The sequence below is a fragment of the Moschus berezovskii genome, chromosome 10 (assembly GCF_049115385.1).
Source record: "Moschus berezovskii isolate FMDL1 chromosome 10, NW_MosBer_1.0, whole genome shotgun sequence".
Taxonomy (NCBI): Eukaryota; Metazoa; Chordata; class Mammalia; order Artiodactyla; family Moschidae; genus Moschus; species Moschus berezovskii.
In genome coordinates, this window is record NC_142469.1 from 102,399,588 (window position 1) to 102,415,047 (window position 15,460).

General features: G+C 46.0%; 1 protein-coding gene across 1 annotated transcript; it reads right to left on the reverse strand.

The window, feature by feature from the left end:
- Nucleotides 1–5,746: 5,746 nt before the first annotated feature.
- TAGAP (T cell activation RhoGTPase activating protein) lies at nucleotides 5,747–15,363 on the reverse strand. The gene is made up of 10 exons (XM_055433610.2): nucleotides 15,209–15,363; nucleotides 14,531–14,615; nucleotides 14,388–14,441; nucleotides 14,002–14,068; nucleotides 12,547–12,710; nucleotides 11,719–11,880; nucleotides 11,141–11,250; nucleotides 9,549–9,744; nucleotides 8,710–8,824; nucleotides 5,747–7,802 (listed from the first exon to the last, which is right to left on the reverse strand). The coding sequence occupies exons 2-10, from the start codon at nucleotides 14,555–14,557 to the stop codon at nucleotides 6,538–6,540; spliced, it is 2,160 nt and encodes a 719-aa protein (XP_055289585.2). The 5' UTR covers nucleotides 14,558–14,615; nucleotides 15,209–15,363; the 3' UTR covers nucleotides 5,747–6,537.
- Nucleotides 15,364–15,460: the final 97 nt, after the last annotated feature.

Here is a 15,460-nt window from a genome sequence, read left to right on the forward strand (position 1 = left end):
TGTGTAAGCTACTACTATTAATTCCTTCTTTTAAAGATAAATTATAGTATAGTGTACACATCGACCTGTTACATGTTTTTTTCTACTAGATATATCTTGGAGATAGTTTTGTATCAGTAGGTGAAAGAAATTTTTATAGCTGTATAAATGTGCCATAAATTAATTATTCATAACTTATCTGTAACCAAACATTTTTGTCATTATAAACAATGCTAAAAATATTCACATATAATTTTGCATGCCTAAGAACTTATTTATGAAGCATATCCCTAGAAGCAGAACTGGTCAGAAAAATGATTTATGCACTTGTAATTTTAATACTTACTGCTAAACTGTGCTCCATAGGGGTCATATCAGTTTTCACTTCCAACAAGAATGCATGAATCACTGGTTCCCCTACAACCTCACCAACATGCTGTGTCATTAAACTTTTAGAGTTTTGCCCACCCGATGGGAGAAACAGTGTCTTAGTGTAGATTTAAAAAAAAGAGTGAGATTCAGCATCTTTTCAAATGTTTAAAAGCCATTTGTTATTCTTTTTCTATGATCATATCACTCTCACATTTTAAAACTGAATTTTAAATGTGTGCCATTTGCAGATGTGGATGGACCTGGAGACTGTTAAACAGAGTGAAGGAAGTTAGAAAGAGAAAACCAAACATATATTAATGCATACATGTGGAATCTGGAAAAATGGTATCAGTCAGTCAGTTCAGTCACTCAGTTGTGTCTGACTCTTTGCGACCCCATGAATCACAGCACGCCAGACCTCCCTGTCCATCACCAACTCCTGGAGTTCACTCAAACTCATGTCCATCGAGTCGGTGATGCCATCCAGCCATCTCATTCTCTGCCGTCCCCTTCTCCAAATGGTATCAGTTCAGTTCAGTCGCTCAGTCGTGTCCAACTCTTTGCGACCCCATGAACCACAGCACGCCAGGCCTCCCTGTCCATCACCAACTCCCGGAGTTCACTCAAACTCATGTCCATCGAGTCGGTGATGCCATCCAGCCATCTCATTCTCTGCCGTCCCCATCTCCTCCTACCCCCAATCCCTCCTAGCATCTCTTTTGACTCTTTTCCAGTGAGTCAACTCGTCGCATGAGCTGGCCAAAGTATTGCAGTTTCAGCTTTAGCATCAGTCCTTCCAATGAACACCCAGGATTGATCTCTTTTAGAATGGAAATGGTATAGATGAACTTATTTGCAAATTTGAAACAGAGATGCAGCTGTAGAGAACAAACACATGGACACCAAGAGGGGTAGGGAGTGTGGGATGAATTTCGAGATGGGGATTGGCACATACACAGTGCTGTGTATAAAATAGGTAACTAATGAAAGCCTACGATACAGCATGGGACGCTCTACTCAGAGCTCTGTAATGACCAAAATGGGAAGGAAATCTGAGGAAGAGGGGTATACATACACACATACACGTGTGGCTGGTTCACTCTGCTGTATAGTAGAAACTAATACAACATTTTACAGCGACTACACTCCAATAAAAAAGAATTCAGTTCTTTTTCTATTCCTTATCAAACTATGGGAACTGTATTTATTATGGAAATTAGTTCTTTTTCCGTTATATAAGATGCAAATATTTCCCCAAGTTTCTCCTTTGCCTTTTGATTTTGTTTATGGTGTTTTATTCATGCAGACATGTTCTATTTTGACAGTGTTAACCTGTCATTTTCTTTTACACCTTCTGGATTGTAAGCTGTGTTATACAGACCTCCCCTACGCCATGACGTGGGTTTGCTGTGAGGCGTGTTCCGCAACTGCTGCAGTGCTATGACTGTCTTCGTTTGACAGGTGGAGAAACTGATGCTCAGATAGTTTGGAAACTGATCCACGGTTGCCCATTTGGGCTGTGGACTCAGGCCCTGTAAATCTGGCTCACATATTCTCGTGCCAACACAGTTGTCTTTCTTTTCCTAGAGATATGGTCCTTCTGTGTTTCCTTTTTCCGGCATGCTGTGGCATTCCGCAGGTTTGCTAGTCTCATCTGGTCTCTCTCTGAAGCCTGTAATAGGAAGAGGGTAGCCCTTCATCTGACTGGTGGTTCCTTATTCATATTTCACTTGTCCAGCAGACATGATGCAGACACTTAAAACACCACGCCAAAAAGTGATTTACTCCTGTCTCTAGCAAAATGTTTATACTCTGATTCCTCAGCAATTCTCCCTTTGTAAATAAAGGGTTACGATCTTACATAAGTCAATTAAAAAAGAAACTCAAAACATGTGAGATCTCATCTGATGTGGGTTTCCATCACTTCCAGCACTTGACCCTTCAGGAGGAAAGCATGTACTGGCGGTCCTTCCTGTGAGATCACAATCAGGAAACTTCAACTAGAATGTATTCTTTTAATAGTGCATTAGGATAAACAGTGCTGACCGCCCTTTCGATGTTTTCGTGCTCAGCCATGGGAAGCACTGTGGTCAATAACTGCTGCTGCTGCTGCTAAGTCACTTCAGTCGTGTCCGACTCTGTGTGACACCATAGACGGAAGCCCACCAGGCTCCGCCGTCCCTGGGATTCTCCAGGCAAGAACACTGGAGTGGGTTGCCATTTCCTTCTCCAATGTGTGAGAGTGAAAAGTGAAAGTGAAGTCGCTCAGTCGCGCCCGACCCCCAGCGACCCCACGGACTGCAGCCTACCAGGCTCCTCCATCCATGGGATTTTCCAGGCAAGAGTACTGGAGTGGCTTGCCATTGCCTTCTCCAGGTCAATAACTATTATCTGCTTTATTAGCATACAAGCCATGGCTGCCACTTCAACGCTATAAGACCCTGGGTGACATAGGTTATATTTGCTGGGGTTGAGCTCGCAGGCGATTGTGTGTTTGCTTAGTTCCAGGATCAGCCCCCAGCTTGTTTAACAACCACAGGTTCTGGACCAAGTCCTGGGTGGTGATGGGCACAGGGCATGATGGCAGGTAATCAGTGTACCATGCATTCAGAAATGCATTCGGAATGCATTTGGAAACCCACCTGTCCCCCTCTGTGTAGGAGGAGAGAAAACCTCCTACCTTCCCCAAGAGGAAGAAATTCTCCTGTCTGTTCAGCCAGATTCCAAGGCATGAATACCAGGGTCTACCAATAGGCACGGGAAATGCACGCACTTCTCCGCCTCTTCCCTTGGTAAGAGGGTCGGGATTCCTCCCAAGCTGACCCACGCAGGGTTACCCTGGGTGATGGAGAGGTCCAGTGGCTCGGAAGTGGGGATCAGACCTGGATTTAGGTTGAAAGCCCCTATGTAGGCCATGGCTTCCAACCTGGTTTGACCATTCACCTTGCACTAGAGTGTCAGACCCATGTGTGACTGTGTGGCCCTTACAGGGTCCATGGAGGACAGCACTGTGCTGTTCTGGGGTCCTTGTCTATCATATAATTTTTTAATATTATCCAAATCTCAATGCAAGCACAGGTCCTCTGTTGACACCTTGATTTCGGGTCTAGGCTCTGGAACTGTGAGATCGTACACGTCTGTTGTGTCAGGTACTCGTTTGTGATACTTGGTTATGGCAGCTCTAACCTATGATCATGCCTGGAGACCAGGTCGGGCTCTCCTATTTTAAAAAGTGAGTGGACTTCATGGTTAGAAGTGAGAATACTACACCGTGCATTGGGTGGCTTGGTAAAGAATCTGCTTGCAATGTGGGAGACCCAGGTTTGATCCCTGGGTTGGGAAGATCTCCTGGAGGAGGAGATGGCAACCCACTCCAGTAGTCTTGCCTGGAGAATTCCATGGACAGAGGAGCCTGGTGGGCTACAGTCCATGGGGTTGCAAAAAGTCAGACAGGACTGAGTGACTGACACACACATCGTTATCTTCTTCTCCACTATGCAAATACAGTAGCTTTTTGACTACAAGAAGCTCATCAGTGTTTGTCAATAAACTAGACTGCTTGCATGCAATAGAAGACTTTCAGTCTTACTCCTGCTTTGGTAAAATAAGGAAACTGGGGTAGAGTTTCCGTGATCTGAGTTGGGTCACGTGGAGGTCAGGTCAGTCGTAACGCAGAATAGATAGGAGCTTACCTAGCTTATCGTGTTAGTCATCTATTGATGAAAACTCTGATTCTCAATGAGAAGTTGCTAAAAACACGATGGAGGATTTTTCTTTCAATCCTGAAATATTTAGCACAGTGCTCTGAGCTGAAAGGTGCTGAAAACTGCCTTTACTGTCTGAGCCACCAGGCAAGTCCCAACTACCACTGTTAAGTGTCCAATTGTGGGAAAGGGATTGCTTTTCTTAAGTCAGCAGTTAGAAGGGGAATGTCCACTGGTTGAAATTTATGCTTAATAAGGTATTTAAATGACATTAATAAATCTGAACATGATTAACAGATCTGAGCAGTCTGGATGAGAACATTGTAAACTGTATATCACGTTACTAATAAATCACTTCTCAAAAGACTAGGTCTTCACTACCTGGTAGCTAGTCAACACAAAAACCCTTCTTTAATCAAAAACATGCAGTATTTTATGAAAAATTGATGAAGTAAGGAAAATCAAAGTTCAGTATTGAAGATACCGTGTAAATATCTTAATCATGGAGCATGCATGTTCTAATGTATGATGTTTTACCACTGTGTTTGCTAATAATCAAGCAAACGGAGCATCATAAAAATACGATTTTTGAAAGTACTGAAAACTTGAAGTCACTAAAACCAGGAAATACTGATATTTGTACACTAAAATTTCTAGCCTCTAAGTGACCGTTTGCCCAAAAATGGCTTAAATAAGGTAAATTTTTATGATCTTGCAAATTTGTGGAGAGAACAGGGCTTGTCTCTTTTTCTTAAACATGAGATCCACATCTTGCTCTATCAGTCTAGAGTAATGGAGTTGTCGTTCAGTTGCCCAGTCGTGTCCGACCCTGCCACCCCAGGGACTGCAGCATGTCAGGTCTCTCTGCCCCTCACCATCTCCCAAAGTTTGCCCAATTTCATGTCCATTGCATCGGTGATGCCCTTCAACCATCTCATCTTCTGTCTCCCCCTTCTCCTCATGCCTTGAATCTTTCCCAGCATCAGGGTCGTCTCCTATGAGTCAGCTCTTCACATCAGATGGCCAAAGTATTGGAGCTTTGGCTTCAGCATCGGTACTTCCAATGAATGTTCAGTGTTGGTTTCCTTTAGCATTCACTGGTTTGATCTCCTTGTCTCATTATTCAAGGAGAAATAATGAATATGTAGTCAATAAATGCTTGTTTCTTTAAAATTTATTTATATTTATGGTTATGCACGCAGGCTTTCTCTGGTTGTGGAGAGCGGGGGCTACCTCCAGTTGCTGTGTGTGGGCTTCTCCCTGCAGCGGCGTCTCTTGTTGCAGTGCGTGGGCTCCAGAGCACACTCTCAGTAGTTGTGGTGCATGGGCTTAGTTGCTCCAAAACATCTGGGATCTTCCCAGACCAGGGATCGAACCTGTGCCCCCTGCATTGGCAGGTGGACTCCTATCCACTGTACCACCGGGGTGAAAGTGAAAGTGAAGTCGCTCAGTCGAGTCCGACTCTCTGCGACCCCATCGACTGTAGCCTACGAGGCTCCTCCGTCCATGGGATTTTCCAGGCAAGAGTACTGGAGTGGGGTGCCATTGCCTTCTCCAGGGGATCTTTCCAACCCTGGGGTCGAACCCAGGTCTCCTGCATTTCGGGCAGATGTAATAAATGCTGGTTGAATGAACCAACGTGTGAATGACTTTTCTGAGCGGAGGCAACCTATCAGTAAAGAATGAACATGTTTACTTTGAAATAAGGAAGGCAATTTATTGTAGTGAGATAATACTGAAGTTTTACATACAACCGCCCCAATGCGTATGAAGTAATTTCCTCCACACTATCAGAGAAGACACCATTGAACTACAAAGAAACTCAAAGTGCTTGACATCAGTTAATGATGCATAATATAATGCATTTTCACTAACTCACCCAAATTTCAAATTAGACAGTTAAAGGACACGTTGAAGTATTTTTCATGCATTGTTAACAACCTTTTTTTTTTTGCTGCAGTTTATAATGCCCTTTGATAACTCCAAACACTGAACTCTATTCCTTGCAGTCTGTTCCTTTCATCCTACTGAGGAGATTAGTTATCACAAAGCGGCTTATTAGAGGATACTCCTAACAGAGACTTAGACGTTTTCTCCTAAATGGAGTTTGTGGACAATAAGAAACTTGGAGTGCCCTCTGAGGCAATGCCAAAAAAAGAAAACATTATTTTTAGACACTAACCACTAAAAAAAAAAAACCAAAAACTCCAGAAGGCAAAGAACAGCAATGCAGTTTGGCGCAAGTTCACAAACAAATATGTACACACGCATCTGCGTGCGTGTGCCCAATGCCTCGTCTAGAACGCGTTTTACACATGTGCTACAGGTTGTACAAATCAGGCGCACGGAGTGCTGGTGTGAAGTTGTGTGGCTGTCCTCTCGGAGGAGGTCTCAAACACAACTTGCCAGAGGAGCTTATTCACGACTTTTTGGAAAACAAGAGTCTAACGGCAGTTCTCGTTGTGTACGGAGGGGCCCCGCGCTAGATGTAGGATTCCTTAGCGAATCGGAGCTGCTCGGCGTCAAACACGGGCTGGCTACACCGCCGGGCCAGCAGGGCCTGCCTGCCCTTCTGCTGCGACTCGGACGCGGCTCTCAGCCGCTGCAGCTCGGGTGTCCCGGGGACCGTCACCTGTCCTGCCGCGGCCCCAGGGGCGCGGTCGGGCTGGCTCTGCTTCCAGGTCTCGGTCCCCGGCCCCCGTCGGAGCCAGTCCAGGGGCTCCGGCCCGCGGAAGTTTCTCGAGTCCCCGGGGGTGCGGGCAGGGAGCGGAGGCAGCAGCCCCGCGTCCAGGCTCAGCACGCGGGCCCTCAGGCTGCCCACCGTCTGGCCCCCGCGGGGGGCGAGCTCCAGCGCCTGGAGCCGCACGGCCTCCTCGTAAGACGGGGGGCGGCCGGGGTGCCTCCGATCCGCCAGCCGGAACACATCCTCCACCGAGAGGGCGTAGGCCCCCGAGTTGAAGCCCAGCGCCGCTTGGCCGGGGGCGTCCGACGAGCTTTCCTGGACGATCCGGCCGGCGAGCTGGCTTTCCTTCTTGGACCCTCTCTTCTCTTGGTCTCGGGGGCAGCCCTTGGGCTTCGCGGCTCCAAAGCTGCGCGTTTTGGTCAGCACTCTTTGGTGAGAGGCGAAGGAGAATGACATGGAGTGCTTTTTAATTTCTCGGTTGGGCTTGCTTTTCTCAGCCTTGGTGAAAGACTGGTGTCTGGTGAAGAAGTTTCTTTTGGGGCTGGAAGGAGAGGCCAGGGGCGAGCTGTCGGAGAAAGCGTCCAGGGAGCCACTGGAGGCGGCTTTGGGGACCCTTGCGCACGGTGACACGGAGCCCTGAGTCGGGCTCCGCTCCCCCAGGTCCCGGGGCCTCTGGGCCCGGCCTTCGGCTGCAGGAAACACCTCCTCGGGAAACGGGTCCTCGGCTTCCTCGCCGGCAAAGCGGGAAGCGACTTGGGCCACGTCGGTGAAGTCGTCCTCGCTTCGCGTGAGTTTCGGGTTTGCTCTTCTGCCCTCTAGGCACTCCAGGGAGGATGCGGCGCTGGGGTCCGAGTACCTCCGGTCAGGTTGCCCGAGCAAGCCCTTCAGTCTGGCCGTGGTGTTGACCACGGGCTCCCAAGGGCGCAGCGGGGCCCTGGGTTCCACGCCGCCAGCAGCCAGTTCCGGGGGCTCTGGGGGCTGCGAGCTTGGGGAGCCCGCAGGCTCCACGTCGTGGTCAGGGTCGTTGCTGTCATAGGCTGAGTCGTTCTGCAGGGTCGACATGTCTGGGGGAAGGTAAGGGACAGTTGAGTTTTTGTTCAGTTCCTTTTAGTAATTCACTTGAGCACCGTCCACCCTACTAACATTAAGTATGGCACTAGGGAATTCGGTGAAGCTAAGCTAATTTGGGGCTTGTTATGAAAGAAACTGGCCACGTTCAAGTTTTGTTTCTTTCCATGTCTACTATTTTAAGGTGGAGAAGATAAGTAGGAAAATGAAGAGAGAGAGCTTGAGAGAGAGAGGGAGGGAAAAAATGAGAAAAGAGAGAAAACAGCACTCCATTGAAAATTTATTGATCTTAGATTTAAAAGCTGATCCTTTGGACGGCTCTTTTCATTGGATCCATTCCCATTTTGGTGGTTCAGACAGTAAAGAGCCTGTCTGCAAGGCAGGAGACCTGGGTTCGATTCCTGGGTTGGGAAGATCCCCTGGAGAAGGGAATGGCTACCCACTCCAGTATTCTTGCCTGGAGAATTCTATGAACAGAGGAACCTGGCGGGCTATACAGTCCATGGGGTTGCAAAGAGTTGGACAGGACTGAGTAACTAACACTTTCACTTTCATCCCTATTTTAACAGACCCAGATTAGACCCATATTCCATTGTGTGGAAACAAAAGTTTCTTACCCCAACCCTCTAACCAAAGATTACTCTGTAAAAGGAGCAGTTCTTCATGATTTAGAATAAGAAGGGGAAGGTGCCAGGCTATAGCCTGAGGAAATAGTGCAGGAAAATTCAAGAGAACAATTTCCCTGCCTGATGACTTCCCTGCAGACCTGTGTCTACTCTGATTTGGTGATGTGTGTTGGTAACTTCTTCAGATACCAGGAGTGCTGTACGTTACTGGGCTGGATTTGTAGCCAGGCATGAACTTGACCCCACAGTCAGAGTCAACTGAGAACACATTCCATACCTGAACTGTCCGTGTGTTCCAGGGAGTCATCAGAAGCAATTCTAGAATGTGCTGGAAAGTCTTCCCCAAATATTTCAAAGCAGTTATCGATGAGGAATTCTACCAGTGTCTTAACCTGTGAGGAGAAGTTAACAGCTTGTCAGCTTAATGAGATCTTTATTTTTAAAGGAGGAAGGTTACCAAGGGGGACATAGGGAGGGTCAGCAGTTAGGGAGGTGCCAAAATGGGCTTCCCTGGTGGCTCAGGTGGTAAAGAATCTGCCTGCAATGCAGGAGACCTGGGTTTGATCCCTGGGTTGGGAACATCCCCTGGAGAAGAGAATGGCTACCCACTCCAGTGTTCTTCCCTGGAGAATTCCATGGACAGAAGAGCCTGGTGGGCTATAGTCCATGGGGTTGCAAAGAGTCAGACATGACTGAGCAACCAACATTTTCACTTTCAAAATCGACATAACAGATGTTTACTGTGTCTGAAAGGAGCATTCAGAATGATAACAATCACCTTTGTGAAAATTACTTTTGAGATTATGCCTTTTAACTTTGCGAATTTAAAAAGATGTATTACTTTACAGTAACCAATATGTTCATTAGAGGAGTCGCCCGCACTGGTCGCTGAAACGACAGCACGATGCACAAAAGAGCAGAGTGAACGGGCCTTTCCACTCTGGAAACTGGTGGAGAGACGGACGTCACCTGTCCTCTGTCTCGCAGGATGACCTGGCTTTAGCGGGTCTCATCCAGTGGCTGCACCCAGGAGAGCGGACCTGGGGCCACAGCAGACCTCACTGCTTGGCTTTGACAAGCAGATGTCGAGTTTCGCAGAAATAGCCGGGCACCAACCTTATCGTTCAGGTCTCTCCGGGCTTCCAGCGACAGATGGAGCTCGTTTTCCGGGCTCAGCACGTTGGGCCCAATGCAGATGGCCAGATTGCTGGCGTCCATCCGGTTGACCTCGGAGTTCTTGCTGATCACGTGGAGCACAGAGATCAGGTGCTTGAGCAGCAGGCGGTTGGGCCGCGGGAGCTTGTCTGCAACCCTGGAGTGGAGGTGTGGAAAGCTGGTTTTAGGGGAGGTTCACGGCCTACCTGGCTTGAGGGGAGCAAGTTGAAGGTCGCTGCCTGGCCCAGGCTTCCCTTAAAATGAGGAAGGTCTGTTTTCACAAGAAACACTGTGAGACGTTCATTCAGATTCCTGCAGTGGGAACTGAGATGGAGTGAATCAGTGACACACAAGAGCTGAAGCCCTAGAAAGTGGGCTTCCGTGACCCTGACACCATGACACAGCCGTTTACTCTCTACACGGATCTCAGATTACCAATCATTAACTCCTGCAATCAGCTTTAACGCATTTTGAAAATCATTTTGCTGAGAAACCATTTAGCCATACAGAATGTCTTCCTGCTTCTAATACTGCAAGACTGGTTTTTCTAAAGAATACCGTCATTTGCCTTTTTTTGAACTGTGCTCATCAAATGAAGAAGACACATTTTTATACCATTCTGAGAAAGCTTTATGAAGAATAAATCAGTTTAGAAGAGCATGTTCATAAAAATAATGAGGTCAGCACTAAAAAGGCAACATTGGTACAAGGACTAATAAATTAGAATTGTAAAGCCCCATGTTTTCAAAAACAGAAATGGTGGTTCTAACGTAAGGATCATTCGTTTCTCATAAGATACTGTTAAGAAAGACTTTTGTGTCTGTAAGCAGAAGTTTATTGTGGTAATCTCAGGATTCTTATTTTGGGACAGACACACTAATGCCTTCAGTTCAATAAATATGTCATTGATAATACATAGTTATGTGAGACAATCATCATATATAGATACACTTTCATATCATTTGGCTAAAGTGTGGATATTGTGAAGTTAGGTGTGTAAGATTTTCTAGGCACTAACAGGTCACACTTTCATTTCTATATGGTATTGTTTCTGCTGCCGTTGGAATTTATTTTTATAGTTTTCATTTTCATTGATTATAAGAATATGAAATAAATACACTATGGAATTTTATCAACAAACAAGCCCTTGCAGACTGTTGACTAAGGGATGTTTTATGGGAGAATCGTTGCTTTGCACAGCATCAGTGTGGACAGGTGAAGAAGACCCCAGGTTCCTACACGTGGCTGGTTAGCCTGCTCCGAGACTTTCATCTGTGAGTTTGTTTCATACCTTCTTGAACTACTTATATTTTTAGACTCCCCACCTGTTGGGATTTGTGAGTACTGAAGTTCACTTTCTACCTTTTGACAGAGGTGCCTCCTTTCATTTGGCTAAAAAGGAAACTGCTTTTTAAACATTTCCAGGGTACCTTTAGGTTTGTATTCTAGGAGTAGGTGAGCGATTCCACTCGAATTCCTTCAACGTTGCAACATACTTGAAACACTGACAGTTCGGTGAGGAACCCCGGGTGGAGACTGCACGGGTGACTTACTGTTTCAGGGCCTCGATCCGGTCCTCCTCGCTCTGCTTGGCCAGGGCGCCCATCCACTCCTCAAACAGGTCACAGGACAGAAGCTTCAGCGGAATACTTCTGAGGAAGTCCTGGAGGGAGGAAGGGGACCGTTCACGTTAGGTAACGCGCTGCCATCCTCACTTCCATCTCATTCGTCCCCTCTCAGGAGTCTGTGCTCATCACCCCTTCCTGCCTGCGCCCAATGAGCCTGAAGTCTCCCCCCAACTTGTCTCTCAGCAACTTTCCTAACAACGGGCATGGTTAAGGCCACCAGCCAAGGGGCCACCAGACTCAGGGGAACAGACTTGGCTGTGGGACAGTCCAAGCGCCTGTTCTCAGAGAAATCTGGGAAGAATTTAGTGCAACACTTTTTGGTTGGAATCTGGGATCACAGAAACAGAGATGCTGATACAAATAAATGAAGGCTTAACTAAAACATTTCGACTCCACGATCAGTTGCCTTTGCTGTGTGGGGTGAAGAGCCCGTTTCTCATTCCCTGAGAGTCAGTCTGCAGAGCCCATCAGCTTGCTGTTTGGCGCCGATGCTGGGAACTCACCTTGAGGACCACCGCCAGGAGGTGCACAGGGAGGCTTCTGAGGTCCACCCCGCCTCCTGAGTTGAGCTCCTCCTTCAGCTCTTTGCGGGCTTTCTCATTAGCTGCTTTCCTGAATATTCCTTCAGTGGAAGGGCCTTTCAGGCATAAAATAGTGAGAATATCCTAAAGGGAAGGGGTATAGAAATAGGAAATGGTTACCCGTGGTTTGAAGACATACGTGGTTTGCTGCTACCGATAGAGGAAAAAAATCTGTATTTCGGTAGGAGAAAGAATTTAAATAGTGGCCATGAACTGTAGCTAACTTTACCTGCTATACAATATCCTCTCCATTAACATTAGTTCTCCAGGATACTAAGACAGTCTTAATAAGAGACTATTAATCCCAGTCTGGTTCCTTTCAGTCCGGTTGCTTTCAACTGTCTCTCTCGACCCTGCCATTTTTCTAAGAGCAGGTACATTGCGAAAGCTGGAATCTGCACAGCCCAAAATGATTTTGGGCCTCCCTCCTCAAGTCATTCCATGTAAACACTGGATGTCTGATCATAAACTCCATGAATCTGTTGGTTTTTCAGAAGCTACACATTTTCAGCCTTCTTCACTCCATTAAGTCAGAAGGATGGAGGGACCATTGACCTGAGCTCATTGGCAAATACAACTAATTTCTAGACTGTAAGCCACTATGTGTTCTCCTGACTGCATTCTGAGGTGGCAACACCATTTCCAAATGTGGGGAATAAAACTGAAAATCCCACCCCAACAAGTTTAGCCAGATTTCCCGAGGACTTTTCACAGAAAACTGAAGTAGGTTCTGGGTGAACGTGTGCCTACCTGAATGGGTCCCGGGAGCGTGTTGTCACTGCAGATGGCTGACAAGGGCTGATCGAAAAGGGATGTCTTCAATTCTGGCTCCGAAGCTGCAGAAACATCGGATGAAGAAGAAAGCCTTCTCATGAGGAAGAGCCAGTTAGACACCTTCTTTCTCTTCTTGATTTCTATGGCCGAGCAAACAAGGCAAAGAGAAATTAGATTAACACACTGATAGGCAAGGAAGGATCCAGATAAGACAACAGATATTGTCGTTTACGGTTTTGCCATGTGGGAGAAACAGTTTCTAAAAACTGAGGAAGCAAAGGGTGTGAACCTTAATCTAGAAAAATCAACCCAAAAAACAACCACATTGTTACCAGGGCAACCAGCCCCTCAACAGCAACACCAAGGTTCCTCAAAGTCTCCACCTTTCCTGTTTTTACTCTTCACCAGCTGTTTGCTATAGAAAATGACCAAAGCCTAACTAAGCAGGTCATAAACAATCATCTTAGCATATTGACCTTAATAACCACGGTGGATAGTTGGTAGCTATTTCTGATGTGAAACAGATAATTTTAATTCCTCCTCTGGCTGGTGAAGAAAACGAAACTTACAGGAAGTGACTTGCTCAAAACCATTTTGAAGGCTCTAGGCTGGGCGGGCTGTTAAACCTCAGCGGCCGCGCTAGCACCAACCACTAGAGGGAGCTAGTCTGTCTGCAGTCAGCTGCAGGGTTTTCCCAGCGGATGTGTTAGGAAAGGGCAGGGAGGTTAGAACCTAGACCTGGCAATTGGAAATGCTCAGGAAAAAATTTCCAGGATAATCCATCCTTGCAAGATCCTCAAGATGTCTGCACAATGGGTATAACCACTCATGAGTTTACTTCTTTCTGTTTTCCTCTCTCTCCTTCCTTCTTTTTTTCTAATTAAATAAAAGCTATACTTTCTAAATGCATTAGCACCTGTTTCTATACCTTTTATACTGGCAAGTGGAAGAGGATGGATAAAGAATTGGCTTGTCCTTATAGTTCAAGAGAACTGGGTCGGGGTTACATTACAATACAATGAATTGTGGAAAAAATGGACTGAACGGTGGGTTCTTTGGGCTTTAAGATAGCAACAGCTTCATGTGCTTAGAATCCTTCTCCGTTAGAGGAGGGTGACAGTGGAAAAGGCCACTGCATATTTTTTGCCCATATGCACACTTTAATTGTCAGAAGAGAAGTGGCCAGGAGATCTGTAACCCCATGAAGACCCCTCTGGATGGGGGAAAGGTTGGCTTGGGGAGGATCTTTTCTCTCAGAGCACTTGCTGTCTAGTGAGCTGGAGCCTTCCTGCCATGCAAGTGTTAATGTTCTGTGGTCTTTAAGAGAATACTTCGAAAAAAAAAATCCCTGATAAAGCATTGCGGTTTGGCAAACCAAGAACACTGGTTGTTAGCATTTACATAAAAGATCAGTGTGTTTTCAAAACTCACCAATTAGCTGGCAAATATTATCTTCACTCTCACATGATGCCAACAGAGGATGTCCCTTGATATTACTCTAAAAATATATTTATTTTAATTAAAATTAATGATTGAAGAAATCTGCCCAATCCCCACAAAATATATTCAACATTTTATTCATATCAACAGTTAGTAGTCCATTAATTTTTTTCAGAATGTCTTGCTTATCATGACACAAGATCTCAATTAATATGTCGCAAAGAGTCAGACACAACTGAGCGACTGAACTGAACTGAATGACAACTCATCATGTTGATTTTCTATTCTGATAACTAAACAACATGCATGATATTCAATTAAAACAAAGTTTTCTATCTCATAGTGCAGATAAAAAGTTTGAAAAACAGCTTTCTTACCTCTGATTGACATTCAATTAATGTCTCCATATCACAGGCATTTAGTGTTTTTGACTACAAGAGAAAACAAGTCAAATTAGGTATACATCTTTGACCCTGGCCATGAGAAACTCTGAGGTAGTAAGTGTGAGAAGGGCACATACAGCATGGCAGCTGCTTGTCAACTTCATTGGAGTTCGGGCTGACGGGCCGGTGATGAATTTTGCTCCTGTGTGGCCTTGGCTCTGTCTATGAAAAATCATTCAGGAGAGAGTGAGGAGGGATATACAGACTGCAATGGCCAATTTCAGCCCCACTCTGACAAAACATAAAGTCTGAAACCACTGGTTAGAAAAGTGTTCATTTAGTCAGTTATGCGTTACCGGATGTCTTACGCTATTAAACACAGCATCTGAACACACTACTTTCTAAAAGCTGACATCTTCATCATGCCAAACTTTGCTTTTCATTTATTAAGTTCCCATCAGGAGATAATCTGAGTAACAGCTACCATGACAACTAACATCTTGGGAGGAGAGTTCACTATGTGCCAGGACACTGTGTTAAGGGCTTTGCACAGATTTTTTCACGTAACCTGAGAAAGGAAAACAATGGAGCCCCAGGACGCTGCTTATGGCAGACATAAAGATAACATGTACAGAATTCCTAGAGCTGCCGAAGTGCAGGCTTCCCGTGAAAGCAAAGCTGCCTGAGTTTACTCTTCATAGCACTGTGTGTTGCATGTTACACGGTGAAACCCGTTTTTGTTGGATACCATCTCAAAGCCCAGTGACCCCCGCCAGGCAGCTGACTGTCGTGTCAGGCCGATTTATGGTACTTACCCTCGGAGGGCCTCCAGCCAGACTTCTTTTACCTCCCGTGAACTGTGGAAAATTGGAAAAATAGCATGACACTCTGCTCCTACTAATCCAGCGTGAGCGAGGAGACTGACTGGCTCTAACTTCACGTGTTCTGCGTTATAAGGCAGAGGGGGCGGGCAGGTGGAAATTCAGCATGTTTCTGAGACCGGAAAGAGCATCATGGGCTGTCGCCCGGGCCAGACACTGCAGAGCTCTCACTTCCTCATTTCTTTT